This window comes from Mustela lutreola, chromosome 8 (genome assembly GCF_030435805.1).
Source record: "Mustela lutreola isolate mMusLut2 chromosome 8, mMusLut2.pri, whole genome shotgun sequence".
Taxonomy (NCBI): Eukaryota; Metazoa; Chordata; class Mammalia; order Carnivora; family Mustelidae; genus Mustela; species Mustela lutreola.
In genome coordinates, this window is record NC_081297.1 from 81,644,185 (window position 1) to 81,661,043 (window position 16,859).

The 16,859-nt window shown below is 34.1% G+C and overlaps 1 protein-coding gene across 7 annotated transcripts in view; it reads right to left on the minus strand.

The window, feature by feature from the left end:
• The window catches only part of LMNTD1 (lamin tail domain containing 1), a 510,701-nt gene that overhangs the window by 26,992 nt on the left and 466,850 nt on the right, over window positions 1-16,859 (minus strand). For all 7 annotated transcript variants that reach the window (XM_059185811.1, XM_059185807.1, XM_059185810.1 and 4 more), the window contains 2 exons: window positions 1,696-1,882; window positions 825-944 (listed from right to left, as the gene is read on the minus strand). In XM_059185811.1, coding sequence (XP_059041794.1) covers window positions 825-944; window positions 1,696-1,882 — 307 coding nt within the window. The remainder of the gene's footprint in view (window positions 1-824; window positions 945-1,695; window positions 1,883-16,859) is intronic.

Consider the following 16,859-nt stretch of genomic DNA (forward strand, 5'->3'; position numbering starts at 1 on the left):
TCAAACTAAGCATGAGCTATAATGTAGCAAGCAAGACAATCAGAAAGATAGATTCCAATCAACATATTATCTGGATTAGTAGTTACAGGACATAGTAAGTAAGACTGGAGGTAAGAAAATAAAGGGCAAGTATTTAAGAAAAATCAAAGGAATGGTTTTGGAAAAGGAATAACTTTTTGTTGTAAAAAAAGATATCTTTCAACTTTATAGTGTGTCTTTGGGCATATATTTATGCTAATAATATGCTAAGGAAAAGATAGAATGAAACTATAAAATTGTCAAATACTGGGAATGAGTTACCCAAAATAATTACTAATACACTTAATTTTATAGTGAATAATGTATAGTTGTTACAAATTAGACTATAGATCCTTTCCATAATAGTCTCTTAAGAGCAAATATCATGTCCTATTCTACATTATATTATCAGCATATATTACAGCCATTGGAATAGAGAATAATCTCAACAAATAATTGAAAAGTGAATAAAGGAATAGAAAAGATGTCTATGTAGTACACTCTTTTCTTATTCCACTCTTCAACCTAAATATAAATAAAATCTATCCTTGACTCTGGAATTTAAAGTAACTTCTTATAAATATTGGCCATGAAAACTATTTTTGCCAAATTATAAGTAGCTCTTTCGCACTTGGGCCCTGGGAACAGGATGCTGTTGATTTGCCTGACATGTTATTGTAGTTAGTGACGGTTTTATCTAAGCTATTAAGGATGGAAAATACTTGAGTCAGCTAAGAGGAGAAGGGGAACATAAGGACAGCTATCCATTCTTCTTTAAAACCCATTGTTAAGAATAGGACACTTACTTCACCATTAGGTTTGCACAAAATTGTTGTACAGTTTGGGCTTGTTCTAAACTTGTTTCCTTCTCTCCAAAGAAAATCTGATGGTGGCTGATGCTTTGCTTCAGATACAGCTGCCCACACCTGTAAAAAAGTGGTTTGTTAGTGACGAATGCCCTTTGAGTTCCATGGAGTTTTGCATATGTCAGAGGGTCATTGCAATGTATCATTCTGCAAAGATGAGGTTTTAAAATATGAATGTACAATATATAATATCAAGCTGTATAACTCCCATCAGTTACTGTACATGGCATACAGGAAAGTACAAAAAAAAGAGGAAGCCTTCCAGCATCAGCAAATTACCTGTTCTCTAAGCAAATAATCTCTTTGCTTTCCTTTTAAAGATTATGTTTGTTTACTTTTAGGAAACTAGGTACTTTGTTTTAATAGTTGAATAATAAAAACAAAAAGTATTCAGAGCACCTGGGTGGCACAGTTGGTTACTTCAGTTACCTCACCGACTCTTGGTTTCACTCAGGTCATGATCTCAGAGTTGTGAAAGTGAGCTCTGCACTTAGCGTGGAGTCTGCTTAAGACTCTCTCTCTCTCTGTCCCTTCTCCCACCCACTGCTCTGTCTCCCTCTCAAATAAATAAATAAATCTTTAAAAATCCCAAAAGGTATTATACAACTGATTGAGAAAAGCCATAGAAATTTAGTTGGTATTAATTTACATTCAGGGATGGACAAAGTGGGACAAGTAACTAACAACAACAAGAAATCACATTTTACCTAGAGACTGAGTGATGAAGAAACTGGTGCTAAGCCAGTCTGGCTGGGTGAAAGATTTTTTTCCTATAAAATTCTAGTTCATAACATTTATATTTTATACTCACTGTTACTGTGCAATTGGCTTGCATTGTGATATTTGGAAGGAAGCGGTAAAAAGAGACTGTTTGTCCATTCACATTTTGCTGGAGAATATGACCTCCAATCTCCAGTTCTTTGTCAAGGGAAGAGTTAATGAGTTTCACAAATAAACCCTTGACATTTACTTCAGCTATTTTAATGTCTCCAAGAGCACTAAAAAATAAAGCACAAAACAGATAATCATGTCAAAAAATGGGCAGAAGAAATGAACAGACACTTCCCCAATGAAGACATACAAATGGCTATCAGGCACAGGAAAAAATGTTCATCATCACTAGCCATCAGGGAGATTCAAGTCAAAATCACATTGAGATACCACCTTACACCAGTTAGAATGGCCCAAATTAACAAGACAGGAAACAACGTCTGTTGGAAAGGATGTGGAGAAAGGGGAACCCTCTTACACTGTTGGTGGGAATGCAATTTGGTGCAGCCACTTTGGAGAACAGTGTGGAGATTCCTCAATAAATTAAAAATAGAGCTTCCCTATGACCCTGCAATTGCACTCCTGGGTATTTACCCCAAAGATACAGATGTAGTGAAAAGAAGGGCCATCTATACCCCACTGTTTATAGCAGCAATGGCCATGGTCGCCAAACTGTGGAAAAAACCAAGATGCCCTTCAGTGGACGAATGGATAAGGAAGATGTGGTCCATATACACTATGGAGTATTATGCCTCCATCAGAAAGGACGAATACCCAACTTTTGTAGCAACACGGATGGGACTGGAAGAGATTATGCTGAGTGAAATAAGTCAAGCAGAGAGAGTCAATTATCATATGGTTTCACTTATTTGTGGAGCATAAGAAAAAACACAGAGGACATGGGGAGATGGAGAGGAGAAGGGAGTTGAGGGAAATTGGAGGGGGAGATGAACCATGAGAGACTATGGACCCTGAAAAACAGTCTGAGGGTTTTGAAGGGGCAGGAGGTGGGAAGTTGGGTGAGCCTGGTGGCGGGTATTATGGAGGGCACGTATTACACGGAGCACTGGGTGTGGTGCATTAGCAATGAATTCTGGTACACTGAAAAGAAATTTTAAAAAAAAGCACAAAGATTATAAGGTAACTTTAGAGAAATGTGTCTTTAGCTCATTTTAAGAACTGAATAATGTGCTTTGAAAGTATAACTTTTACATAGCTGTATATTCTACAGGACACATTCTATATAGAAATGGTGTATTTTATAACCTAAGACATCTGGTTTGATATGGTAGTTCTGTTTATCTGTGCAACAAAATTATCTCTTTCACATAAAATAATTAAAGTTAAAAAGTGCTGTAGGTGTCAAGGTATAAATACCATAGGAAGATGTGATTATCATTATTTAAATTTCCTTCTATTCATGAAACTATTAAGTAAAGAGAAAGGTAAACCATTTAGATAATTTTTGATAAAGTTACTGTGAAGATGAATAGTAACTATGTGCTTAAAAGAATTAAACTTTTAAACTTAAAATATTATGCAAATATAAGATGGTAATTTTTCCCTCTAACATGTTGAGAGTCTAGTATGTACCAAGGACTAGGCTAATAAACATTTATATGTTAGCATTTCTCAGAGTGTGGGTCAGAGCCTAATAATACATCATTAAATCCCTTCAGTAGGTAATAGCTGTCATTTTAAAAATGAAATTCTAATAATAATAACCATATTTATTATGTGCTGGGTACCTTTTAAAGATTATATCTCTATCTGCACATTCATACCCCAAATTCCAAAATCCATAAAGTTCTGAAAAATGCCAAAACTTAAAAAAATGCATTTGGTGTTTGATGAGCACCAGGTGTGGTATAAAAGAGATGAATTACTAAATTTTACAGCTAAAACTAATATTACACTGTATGTTAATTAGCTGGCATTTAAATAAAAACTTGGAAAAAAACGCATTTGAGACAAATTTAACCTAAATTCCTTTGGTGGCAAAATCTGACCTGAAACTGAGGGTAGTCTATTTATAGTCTTTAATTATGGTTTGTGTGAATTATTCATATGTTTGGCTGTGGACAAACTGATGTTTGATTTTGGATACTTTTCTAAGCCCCGATGGGGTGTTACTTAATATGTGTTGTAGTCATCATATTACTTTCCTGAAATCCCCCAAGTTCTGAATTTTGAAACACATCAAGTCCCCAGATATTTTGGGAAAGGCATTGTGAACTTGTAGATATTCATTCAATTCTCATAAGGCTACATATTTCTTACTGAAAGTCACAGTAAAAAAAAAAAACAACCCACTAATATTTCGTTTAATTCTCACAAAAACCCAGTGAGACAGATACTATTTTTAGTTCCATTTTACAGATAAGAAAACTGAGGTTTAGAAAGATTGTCATGTCCAAGATTACTCAGTAAATGTTAGCACTGTTCCTCTGTCTCATTCAATTAGTAAATTCCCAAAGAGGTTTGATGCAACCATTCAAATTGTTTACAGTCTAGATAGTCTGGTAGTTGGGCACTGCTAGAAAACACATGCACACACATGCACATGCATATACACATGTATAGATTGCTGCCACTGAATAAATTGGTGTCCAGCCACACCTCAGCCCTTAATGATTCCCTTAGTAATTGGCAGCAAGGTGTGTGTGTGTGTGTGTGTGTGTGTGTGTGTGTGTGTGTTAGAAAGTTGTGTGCTTCATAAGCAGAACTAATCTGTTATTCCTCGAACAATGTACAAATCCCTGCCCTCACATCTCCATCCTTACTCTCAGCAAATAATGTCACTGAGAAAACAGGAATATCCGAGAGAAGTGTGTTCCTATTTTCCACATAGAAGCAGTTTCACCCATACCCGCTTGACTTCTTCTCTTTTCAGCCCATCTTGTTTCAGTGGAAGAGGGGCCCTTTTCCCATCTCAAGTGAAACACTTTGTTCGCTCTTCCTCCTGCTACTTCAACAACTCAATCTATTCGTTATTTTCCTTTAACACCACCTCTCCTTCCACACTGCCCCATTATGCCAATGGGCATGTATCCTCAAACTGCTACCGCCTTAAAAAAGCAAAACAAAAAACAAAAAACAAAAACAACAAAACAAAACAAAACAAAAAACAAAAAATAAAACTACAAGCCTCCTCCACCTTCCACTTCATAGTGTTGTTACAACCAAGCTTTGGAAAGACCATGTCATTAATTTCTCACCTCTTACTCCTCAGTCCACTACCATCTACTTCTGCCTTAGACCAAGATGATAAATGTCCTCCCAGTTGGAAAACTGAGTGGTAAATTGAATGGTTACTTATTTTTTTCCTAAGGTAAAGTTGACACATTATATTAGTTTCATGTTTACAACATAATGATTCGATATTTGTATACACTGAGAAATGATTGCCACAATAAGTCTAGTTAACATTTATCACCAGACATAGTTATAATTTTTTTCTTGTGATAAAAAAGTATAAAATCTACTCTCTTGGCAATCAAACATGCTATACAGTAACTTTTTATTGAAGTATAATTCACACGTGATATCCTATTACTTGCAGGTGTGCATCATAGTGATTTGATATTTTTATACATTATTAAATCATCCCTGTGATAAGTCATCATTGGCCACAATACAAAGTTATCATAATATTATTGACTATATTACCTATGCTGTACATCAGCATGACTTAGTTTATAACTCAGTTTGTACCTCTTAATTCTCTTAACCTATGTCATCTGCCCCAACCCCTCCCAACTCTAGTAACCAATATCTTGGTTATTGTAAATAACCTTGTTAATCTCTTTTTTCCTACTTCCTAGCTTTGCTTAAACTTCAACCACAAAGGTTTTATTACAAGACTTGTGACAATTCATACCATTGCATGCTTTACCCACTGTCTATGCAAGTGTTAGTAGTCCCTCTTCTTTTCCCCCACATTCCTACCAACACTTGAAATTTTCAGACTTCTTAGTATTTTCAATATAATGGGTACAAAAGGTATCTCACTGTTATTTTAACTTATTTCCCGCTGATTATAGTGCAACTGAATAAGCTGTTTATTGGTCACCCAGGTTTCTTCTGTGAATTGTCTATTAAAAATTTTTTTCCACTTCTATAAAGTTGTTTTAAATTTTTATGATTGAGTTCATAGTATTTAAATAAAATATCATTTAAATATATACACATATTTTTAGAAGAACTATGCAGTAATACAAGAATATTATTCATGTTATTTTAAGTTGTTATAATGGTAACAATTTGTTATGGCAAGAAATAGAAAACTTATATCCACGTCTATAAATTTTTTTTTCACTTCTATAAATTTTTAAATTGTGTGCCAGAAATGCTGCCAGAGTCTTCTGTCTTCTATTTTTCCAATGAAAAACCACTCCCAAACTTCTATTGTTCCTTTAAAGGTAAATTTCCTTTTTTATGGCTAAGATTTTCCTTATGTCTTCAGTTTTTTCTTTGTTTAAAGTGGGATTGGAGAGGAGTGACAGAGGGAGAGGATGAGAGAGAATCTTAACCAGATTCCATGCCCAGCATAGAGCCAAAATTAAGAATCTTAACTGACTGAAGCTTAACTGACTGAGGCCACCCAGGCACTCCTCCTATATCTTCTGTTTTAGAAGTTTTTCCAATATGTACCCAGAGGTTTGGGTTTTTATTTTTCTGTCCTTTATCTTTCTGGGAATTGGTAGTGCTTCTTCCATCTGTGTCTTGATGTCTTTCATTAGTTTGGGAAACTTCTCTGCTATATTTCTACCAGTATAGTTCTACCTTAATCGATGTCTCCTCTCCTTAAGTAACTTCAATTACAAGTAGATAGATTTTTTAAAAATCTTTCTCTATTAGTCCTTATGTTTGTTTCTGTTCTTCTACTATCTCTGCAATTCAGCCTGGGTATTTTCCTCTAAGAATGTTTTAGTGCAATAATTCTCTCTTCTGATACATCAAATATATTGTTAAGCCCATCTACTTCTGAAATAGTAATTTCTCTTATTGGATTTTTTAGTTCTAGAATTTCCCTTTGATAATTTAATAAGAATAAACCAATAAAATATTTAGTTTCCTGTTGTATCTTGTCATTTTATTCCTTGAATATTTAACCATTGTTATTTTAAAATCCCTGTCAGATAAGCATAATATCTGCACCACCAAGGCATGTTTTTAGCATCCATTTTAACCTTAGTTTTTGGTTAACTTTTATTAGTTGTATGCCTTTTTAAAAAAAATTTAGTGCCTAGTATTATGAATTAAAAAAACAACTGCAGAGATAAATTAAGTCTCTGTATAGCATTTTCTCAACCCATACATACAGGATTTACTTTAGCTCTGACAGCTATCTAAGTTGGAGGTAAATTACTTTAATCAAACCAGGTTATGAAGTGTCTTGATGCTTTACTTCAGCTCCAGTTAGGATGGTCTATTTTGAATACAAATTTGGAATTTTTGAATACAAATTTGAAATTTGAAATTTGAAATTTTGAAATTTGAAATTGAAATTTGAAATTCCAACTGAAAACCTGGGTTATCAGTGATTCTCTTTCAGGATAGGCCCTGAATCCCAATTTTTATCACTTGGTCCTATGAAACTGCCAATATATTATTAACTTCTCAGCTTCGTGCTGATTTCAAATTAACAACTGTTTTGAGGAGAAAAATGACTCCAAATGTCAGCCATCACTCTGGGTTTCCTCTTCTAGAAGAGGAACAGTGAGAATAGAAGATGTAAACATCCATGAAATCTCAATGCACACTACTAAACTGCTTTCAAAATAGTGTTATCACTTCATACTTTGATTGCATTGTATAAGAATGCCTATTTTGGAGAGTTTCACTTTTGGTTAGTTTACATGCATAGTCTTGTTGGTGTTGATTCCACGTTAAAACGTGTTAACCCCCTAGGGCCTGCCTGGGCCTACTTAGCCATAGTGACTCCATGTTGCCTAGGTAGACATTTGTTGTTTAATAGAAGCCTCAGCAGTTACTATTCTCGGTTCCAGGTAACTGTTACTAAAACACCACACCTAAAACAAGGTAACTGTTACTAAAACACACCGAAAAAAGGCCAGTTCCAGGTAACTATTACTAAAACACATACCTAAAACAATGCCATTTTGTTGTTTAATAAATGCCTCAACAGTTACTAGTATCGGTTCCAGGTAACTGTTACTAAAACACACATCTAGGAGACATCCAATCAGCCAAAGCCACATATGTAGATGTCTGTGATTGTGCTCTATAAAAACTAGCCTGTAAGACCAAGGGGCATCACTCTCTTCGGAGGCGGCCCTGGCTGGTCAGTCTGACTTCTAATGCTTGGCATAGGATAAAGCCTTACATAACTTTTACTTTGTCTCAGCCTCGTTTCCCTGGCTGGTCAGTCTAACTTCTAATGCTTGACATAGAATAAAGCTTTGCATAACTTTGTCTCAGTCTCATTCCTTTGATAATGGACCCAACAGTCTTTTCTTTTGCATTACCATATGGTTCTTAATAAATTGTGGATATAACATTTTATTCTTTGAAATCTCTAGAATTCCTCTATGTCATCCTTATCCTACTGTTATTGAATTCTCTGTGGTATGTTTTAATTTCTTAAAAAGATGTCTTTTTGTTTCTCAAACTTGCTTTTTTTACATAAGAAATGAGCACTATTTTGAATTTTGCTTTTCAACAGATAAGATCCTAGAATAGTTCAGTTATTTCTTTGTTATTATACATGTAATGGAATATGTATAGTTACTTAAAAAAATCTTTCATTAAAGTGAACTGTTTATTTATTGATCTTAAATTTTTATTTTATATACATAAGAAGAGTAAATTAGGTCATATGAAATAAAAAATAACATCATCCATATCAGAGCTAGTCACTTCCTTTGCCTTCCTTTTGATATAAATCCAAAAGATATAGAAAATACTTCACATGATACATAGACATTCACAGAAGCAGGGCTATTAAACTGTTATCACACAGACTTTAGTAGTTATCTTTTTCTCTTTCATAAGCCTTCCCATTTTTCTTTAGTAGGAAAGTGACTTGAGACCTCTGCTTATAAGTCATTATTTGATGAGAGTGTAGAGTGATGTACCAACCATTCTGTCAGGAGTTTTTGCATGGGACTGAATTGTAGAAAGATTGAAGAGATATATGGCTATGTAACTTTTTTTTTTAAAACAATGACTTTCCATCATCTGAGACCTGATTAACTAGTTCTTGGGTATTTCTTGGTAGATTCGAGCTACTTATCTGCCTTTAGGTTTCTACAACTTTAAAATTTACTAAAATTACCTGTAGAGTATCGGTTCTTCTAGTATACACCCTGCTAACATTCTCCATACAGATTGGCATCTGTGATCATAGCTGTTGGGGGTCTGGTAAAGGGGTGAGGATTTAAGGACCTTCCAAAGTTTTAAAAGACAAACTTAGGAAGACTCAGGGAATTGATTCTGTTCACTGATATTACAAGAGAAAAGCCCTCGACTGAAAGTTTGATAATACTTCCTTAATGTAATGAAGAGGTAAGTTAGTATATCATTATCATCATGTTTTAAAACATCTGAGGGAATAATAAATGGGACTTAGTTTGAATTAGAGTCCTTGGGGAAGATGAACAAATTTTGCTGTGTCCCACAGATTTTGAACAGTTGTGTTTTCATTTTCATTTATTTCCAAAAATTTTTAAAATTCTTCTTAAATTCCTGGATGACCCATTCATTCTTTAGTAGGATTATTTTTAGCCTCCATATGTTTGATTTCTTTCCAAATTTCCTCCAATGATTGAGTTCAAGTTTCAAAGCATTGTGGTCTGAAAATATGCAGGGAATAATCTCAACCTTTCATATAGATTGAGACCTGATTTATGACCCAGGATATGATCTGTTCTGGAGAAAGTTCCATGTGCCCTTGAAAAGAATGTGTATTCTGTTGCTTTAAGATTGAGTGCTTTGAACATATTTGTAAAGTCCGTCTAGTCCAGTGTGTCATTCAAAGCCCTTGTTTCCTTGTTGATCTTCTGCTTAGATGATCTGTCCATTGCTGAGTAGGGTGTTAAAGTCGCCTACAATAATAATTGTATTATTATCAATGTGTTTCTTTAATTTTGTTATTAATTGGCTTATGTGATTGGCTGATCTCAAGTTAGGGGCATAAATATTTATAATTGTTAGATCTTGCTGGATAGACCCTTTAAGTATGATATAGTGTTAGTATTTGGTTTAATATCTAATTTGACTGATATAAGGATTGCTACCCCAGCTTTCTTTTGATGTCCATTAGCATGATAAATGCCTTTCCACTCCCTCACATTCAATTTGGAGGTATCTTTGGGTCTAAAATGAGTCTCTTGCATACAGCATATTGATAGGTTCTGCTTTTTAAAAATCCAATCTGTTACCCTGTGTCTTTTGATTGGTGCATTTAGCCCATTTACATTCAGTGTAACTATTGAAAGATACAAATTTAGTGCCATTGTATTATCTGTAATGTCACTATTTCTGTATATTGTGTCTGTTTCTTTCTGTTCTATATTACTTTTGGTCTCTCTCTTTGCTTAAATTTAATATTACTTGCAGGGCTGGTTAGTGATCACAAATTATTTTAGTTTGTTTTTCCTGTTTTTAGTTTTATCTTTCCTTCTATTTTGAATGACAACCTTGCTAAATAAAAGTATTCTTGCCTGTATATTGTTCTCATTTAGCACCCTCGATATATCATGTCAGTCCTTTCTTGCCTGCCAGGTCTTTGTGGATAGGTCTGTTCCCAGTCTAAAATTTCTACTTTTGTAGATTATGGACCTCTTGTACTGAGCTGCTTTTAGTATTTTCTGTCTCTAAGATTTTCAAGTTTCACTATTGTATTTCAAGTTGTTGACCTACTTTTGTTGATTTTGGGGGCTCTCTGTGTCTCCTGGACTTGAATTCCTAGTTTCTTACCTAGATTAGGGAATTTCTCTGCTGTAATCTTCTGGCACACTTCTTCTTCTTCTGCGACCCAATTATTCTAATATTGTTATGCTTTCTCACCTATCTCTTGAATTCTCCCTTCATGATCCAATAGTTGTTTATATTTCTTTTCTCAGCTTCTTTATTCTCCATGATTTGTCTTATATATCACTAATTTTCTCTTCTGCCTCATTAACCTTTCAGTTAGAGCCTCTTTGATTGAGACTTGTTTTGACTTTAATTCTCTTATTTCTTAAGAAAGGAATTCTCTAGTGTTCTCTAGGCTTTTATTTATTTTTTATGCATTTATTTATAGATTTATTTATTTATTTTATAATGTTATGTTAGTCACCATTCAGTACACCATTAGTATTTGATGTAGTGTTCCATGATTCATTGTATGTGTATAACACTCAGTGCTTCATGCAATATGTGCCATCCTTAATACCCATTACAGGGGTGACCCGCCTTTCCATCACCCTCCCCTCTAAACCCCTCATTTTGTTTCTCAGAGTCCATAGTCTCTCATGGTTCATCTCCCTCCATGTTCCCCCCACTTCATTTTGCCCTTCCTTCCCCTATTGTCCTTCATGCTATTCCTTGTGTTCCACAAATAAATGAAACTATATGATAATTATCTTTCTCTGCTTGACTTATTTCACTTAGCATAATCTCCTCCAGGTCCATCCATGTTGATGCAAATAGTGGGTATTCATCCTTTCTGATGGCTCAGTAATATTCCATTATATATATATGGACCACATTTTCTTTATCATTCATTTGTTGAAGGGCATCTCAGTTCCTTCTACAATCTGGCTATTGTGGACATTGCTGTTATGAACACTGAGGTGCAGGTGGCTTTCTTTTCACTACATTTGTATCTCTGGGGTAAATACTCAGTGATGTAATTGTTGGGTGAAAGGGTAGCTCTATTTTTTTTTCATTAATTTTTTATTTTTTATAAACATATATTTTTATCCCTAGGGGTACAGGTCTGTGAATCACCAGGTTTACACACTTCACAGCACTCACCAAAGCACATACCCTCCCGAATGTCCGTAATCCCACCCCCTTCTCCCAAACCCCTTCCCCCAGCAACCCTCAGTTTGTTTTGTGAGATTAAGAGTCACTTATGGTTTGTCTCCCTCCCAATCCCATCTTGTTTCATTGATTCTTCTCCTACCCACTTAAGCCCCCATGTTGCATCACCACTTCTTCATATCAGGGAGATCATATGATAGTTGTCTTTCTCTGCTTGACTTATTTCGCGAAGCATGATACGCTCTAGTTCCATCCATGTTTTTGCAAATGGCAAGATTTCATTTCTTTTGATGGCTGCATAGTATTCCATTGTGTATATATACCACATCTTCTTGATCCATGGGTAGCTCTATTTTTAACTTTTTGAGGACTCTCCACACTGTTTCCAAAGTGACTGTACCAGTTTGCATTCCCATCAACAGTGTAAGAAGGCTCCCCTTTTCCCACAACCTCTCCAACATTTGTTGTTTCTTGCCTTGTCAATTTTTGCCATTCTAATAAAATGTGTAAGGTGGTATTTCAATGTGGTTTTAATTTGAATTTCCCTGATGGCTAAAGATGGTTAACATTTTTCATGTGTATGTTAGCCATTTGTAGGTTTCCTTTGGAGACATGTCTGTTCATGTCTTCTGCCCATTTTTTGATTGGATTATTTGTTTTTCTGGGTGTTGAGTTTGACAAGTGCTTTATAGATCTTGAATACCAGCCCTTTATCTGTAGTGTCATTTGTAATATTCTCCCATTCCATTTGTTGCTTCTTTGTTTTGTTGACTGTTTCCTTTGCTGTGCAGAAGTTTTCTATCTTGATGAAGTACTAAAAGTTTATTTTTGCTTTTATTTCCCTTGTCTTTGGAAACACATCTTGAAAGAAGTTGCTGTAGCCACTGTTGAATAAGTTACTGCCTATGTTCTCCTCTAGGATTTTGATTGATTCCTGTCTCACATTAAGGTCTTTCATCCATTCTCAGTTTATCTTTGTGTATGGTGTAAGAGAATGTTCTAGTTCCATTCTTCTGTAGGTAACTATTCAATTTTCCCAGCACCATTTATTGAATACACTGTCCTTTCTCTATTGGATATTTTTCCCCTACTTTGTTGATACCTTGAAATAAACATAACCAAAGAGGTAAAGGATCTATCCTCTGAGAACTACAGAACACTTATGAAAAAAATTGAAGAATACACAAAAATATGGAAAAACATTCCAGGTTCATGGATCAGAAGACTAGACATTATGAAAATGTCTATGCTTCCCAGAGCAATCTATACTTTCAATGCCATCCCGATCAAAATACCAATGGCATTTTTCAAAGTGCTGAAACAAATGATCCTAAAATTTTTATGGAACTCGAAAAGACCCTCAATCACCAAGGAAATGTTAAAAAAGGAAAACAGAGCTTGAGGCAGCACAATGCCTGATTTCAAGCTATATTACAAAGCTGTGAGTATAAAGACAGCATGGTACTGGCACAAAAACAGTCACATACATCAATGGAACAGAATAGAGAGCCCAGATATGCACCTTCAACTCTATGGTCAAATAATCCTCTGTGCTTTCTTCAAGCTCAGTTAGTATCTTAATAATTATTATTCTGAACTCTAGTTCTGATATCTTATATCCATACTCATCAGGTCCCTGGCAGACAGTACTGCCTCTTGTTCTCTTTTTTGAGGTGAGTTTTTCCATCTTGCTATTCTGTCTTGCAGAAAATTGTTGCTTTTCTATTTGTAGAGTTGCAGCTACTGTTTTCTTAGATCTCTAGTTGAATTTGCAGGTGTTCAGTATGATTTGATAGCTATCTAGCTGAGTTCCTGGGACCAGACAAAACTAAGATGTCCTACTCCCTCTGCCACCTTGGAATACCATTAAACGAATTTTAAAAACAAGTCCCCAAAGGCTCAAACTATTTCTCAGTAATTTAATTTCATCCCAGAACAGACCTCAAGAATATTTTTAGAAATACAAAGTTATTCCAGCACTCAAATAACCTAAAAACGACAACTTCTGGCATTTAATAAAAAATTACCATATATGTAAATAAGTTGAATACAACTCATAATAAGGATAAGTAAAAATAAAAATTGATCAAAATTGATCCAAAATGGAAAAAGATGTCAAAAATAGCAGAAAAAGCAAAGTCTTTGTAACTATAATTGGTATAGTATATATAAAATCTAGATGAAAGATTGAACATGATTGTGACATAGCTGAAGTAAAAATACAATAGATGGAATTAATAAGATTAGTCCTGGAAATAAAAATATTAGTGAATTTGAAGACATAGCAATAGATATTATCCAAAATGAGACATATAGAAGAAAAAAAAGACTAAAAAGGAATAGAATATTAGTGAATTGTGGGATAACTTCAAATGGCCTGGAACATGTGTAATTGGACTCTCTAAAGTAAAAGATAGGGACAAAATATTTTAAGAAACAATTACCTAAAATTTTCTATAATTTAAAAATTTTAAGTCTATATATCTGCAAATCATGGAAGCTCAACAAAGTCCAAGTATAGAATTCCTGAAGAAAGTTACACCAGGGACATCATAATCAAATCTTCCAAAAACAGCAAGAGAAAAAAGATTAATCACATAGAAGGAAACCACTATGATACTTGTAGGTGAATTTATCAACAGAAACTGTGTACACCAGGGGAAACGGGATAGTATATTCAAAGTACTGAAAGAAAGAATTGCCAACAAGATATACTGTATCTTGAAAAGCTATCCTTTAAAAGTGAAAGAGAGATAAAGCATTTCTCAAAGAAACAAACATGGAGTTTTTCAACCATTAAAACTGCTTTACAATAAATGCTTAAAGTAGTTCTTCAAATGGAATTAAAAAACTAAACAGGACACCTGGGTGGCTCAGATGCTTAAGAGTATGCCTTTGGTTCAGGTCATGATCTCCAAGTCCTGGGATTGAGCCTCATGTTGGCCTCCCAGCTCAGTGGGGAGTCTGCTTCTCCATCCCCCTCTGCCTCTCTCCCTGCTTGTGCTCTCTCTGTCATTCTCTCTCTCTTAAATGAATAAATAAAATCTTAAAAAAAAAAAACACCCACAGTAAACGCAACAGGAGCATATGTGGAAGTATAAATCTCAGTGGCAAATGTGTATATCTATATATCTATTTCTCTCTCTATATATATATACAAAATAATATGACACTTGTGGTTGTGCACAAATTACCAATAATCAAACATAAAAGTTAAAACAAAAGTATTTAGAATAACTATAAATATGAAAATTTGCAAAGGATTCACATTATTTAAAAAAGCCAATTCTGGTTTCAAGAACATAAAGTGTATGTGAGATAAAAGTGTAGAATTTTTATATTGAATTGAACTTAAGTAATTATGAAATCAAAATAGATAGTTAAAGCTGTGAGAAGATCTATACAAGCATTATGATAACCAGAAAATCCCTATAAATTCCATTACAGAAATTTATCAAATAACAAGACAGAGAGGAAGAAAGGAACAAAGGGACTGTGAAAACAAAACAATGAACAAAATGGCAATACCAAGTTTTTAATCTATTGATAGTAATTTTAAATGTAAATGGGTTGTAAATATAAATGGGTTAAATTCTCCAATCAAAAGGCATAGAATGGATGAATAGATTAGAACAGAAAACAATATCCAGCAATGTACTGTTTATAAGAGGCTCATTTTAGATATAAGGACACACATAAGTTGAGAGAAAATGGATAGAAAAAAATATACTTCATGCAAATGCTAAATAAAATAGAAGTAGCTATACTTATATTAGATAAAAAGACGTTAAGTAAAAAATTGTCATTCTTAAGACCTTTATATAAAGGTCTTTGATAAAAGGGTCAGTTCAACAGGAAGATGTAAAAATTGTAAATATTTATCTACCCAACATCAGAGGACCAAAATATATAAAACAAATATTGACATAGTAAAGGGAAACAATGACAACATTACAATAATAAGAAATTTTGTAACCACATTTTCATAACAGACAGAATATTGAGGGTAGAAAATCAATAAGGAAACAGCTAACTTGAATAACTCAATAGATAAAATGGATATGTCTATTATACAGCCACCCTACAGTGGCAGAATACACATTCTTCTTGAGCACACACAGAACATTCTCCAGGATAGATCACATGTTAGGCCACAAAATAAGTCAACAATTTAAGATTAAAGTCATCCCAGCTATCTTCTCAAATGACAGTGGAATGAATCTAGAAATCAATAACAGAAAAAAAGAAAACTCATGAATACATGGAAATTGAACAACACATTCTTAAATCACCATTGGGTAAAAGACAAAATCAATGGGTAAAAGCTTTTCTAGGATCCAGAACAAGGCAAGGATGTTCATTCTCACCATTGCTATTCAACATAGTCCTTGAAGTCCTAGTCAGAGCAATCAGGTTAAGAAAAAAAATTAAAGATGATCAAATGAGAAGAGACCTAAATTACAGCTATTTGCAGATGACATGATCATATATGTAGAAAATCCTAAAGACACTACAAAAAGCTCTTAGAAAAAATGAATTAGGTAAAGTTGTACCTGCAGAATCAACATGCAAAAATCAGTGGAATTTCTGCACACTAATAATAAACTAACTAAAACAGATATTAAGAAGAAAATAATCTCACTTATATTAGCAATAAAAAGAATAAAATACTCACATATTAACTTAAGCAAAGAGGTAATAGACTTGTACACTGAAATTGTACTATATATTGACTATAATATTGAAAACTTATACACTACAAAATATTGATGAAGGAAATTTAAAAGCCAAAATAAATGGAAAGACATTGCATGTTCATGGTCTGGAGGAACTAAATTGTTAAAATGCTCATACTACCCAAAGTGATCTGTAGATTCAATGCAATGCCTACCAAAATACCAAAGACCTGTGTGTGTTACAGAAGTTGGAAAAACAACTCAAAATTCATATAGAACCGCAAAAGACCCCAAATAGACAAAGCAATCTTGAGCAGGAAGAAAAAAGCTAGAGGTATCCCACTTATTTACCTCAAATTATATTATAAAGCTAAAATAATTAAGACAGTAAGGTACTGGCATAAAAATAGACATATAAACCAATGGAACAGAATAGAAAGCCCCAAACAAACCCATGCATAAAAATTACGGTCAACTGATCTTCAACAAGAGTGCCAAAATTACACAATGGGGAAAGGATAGTTTCTTCAGTGAA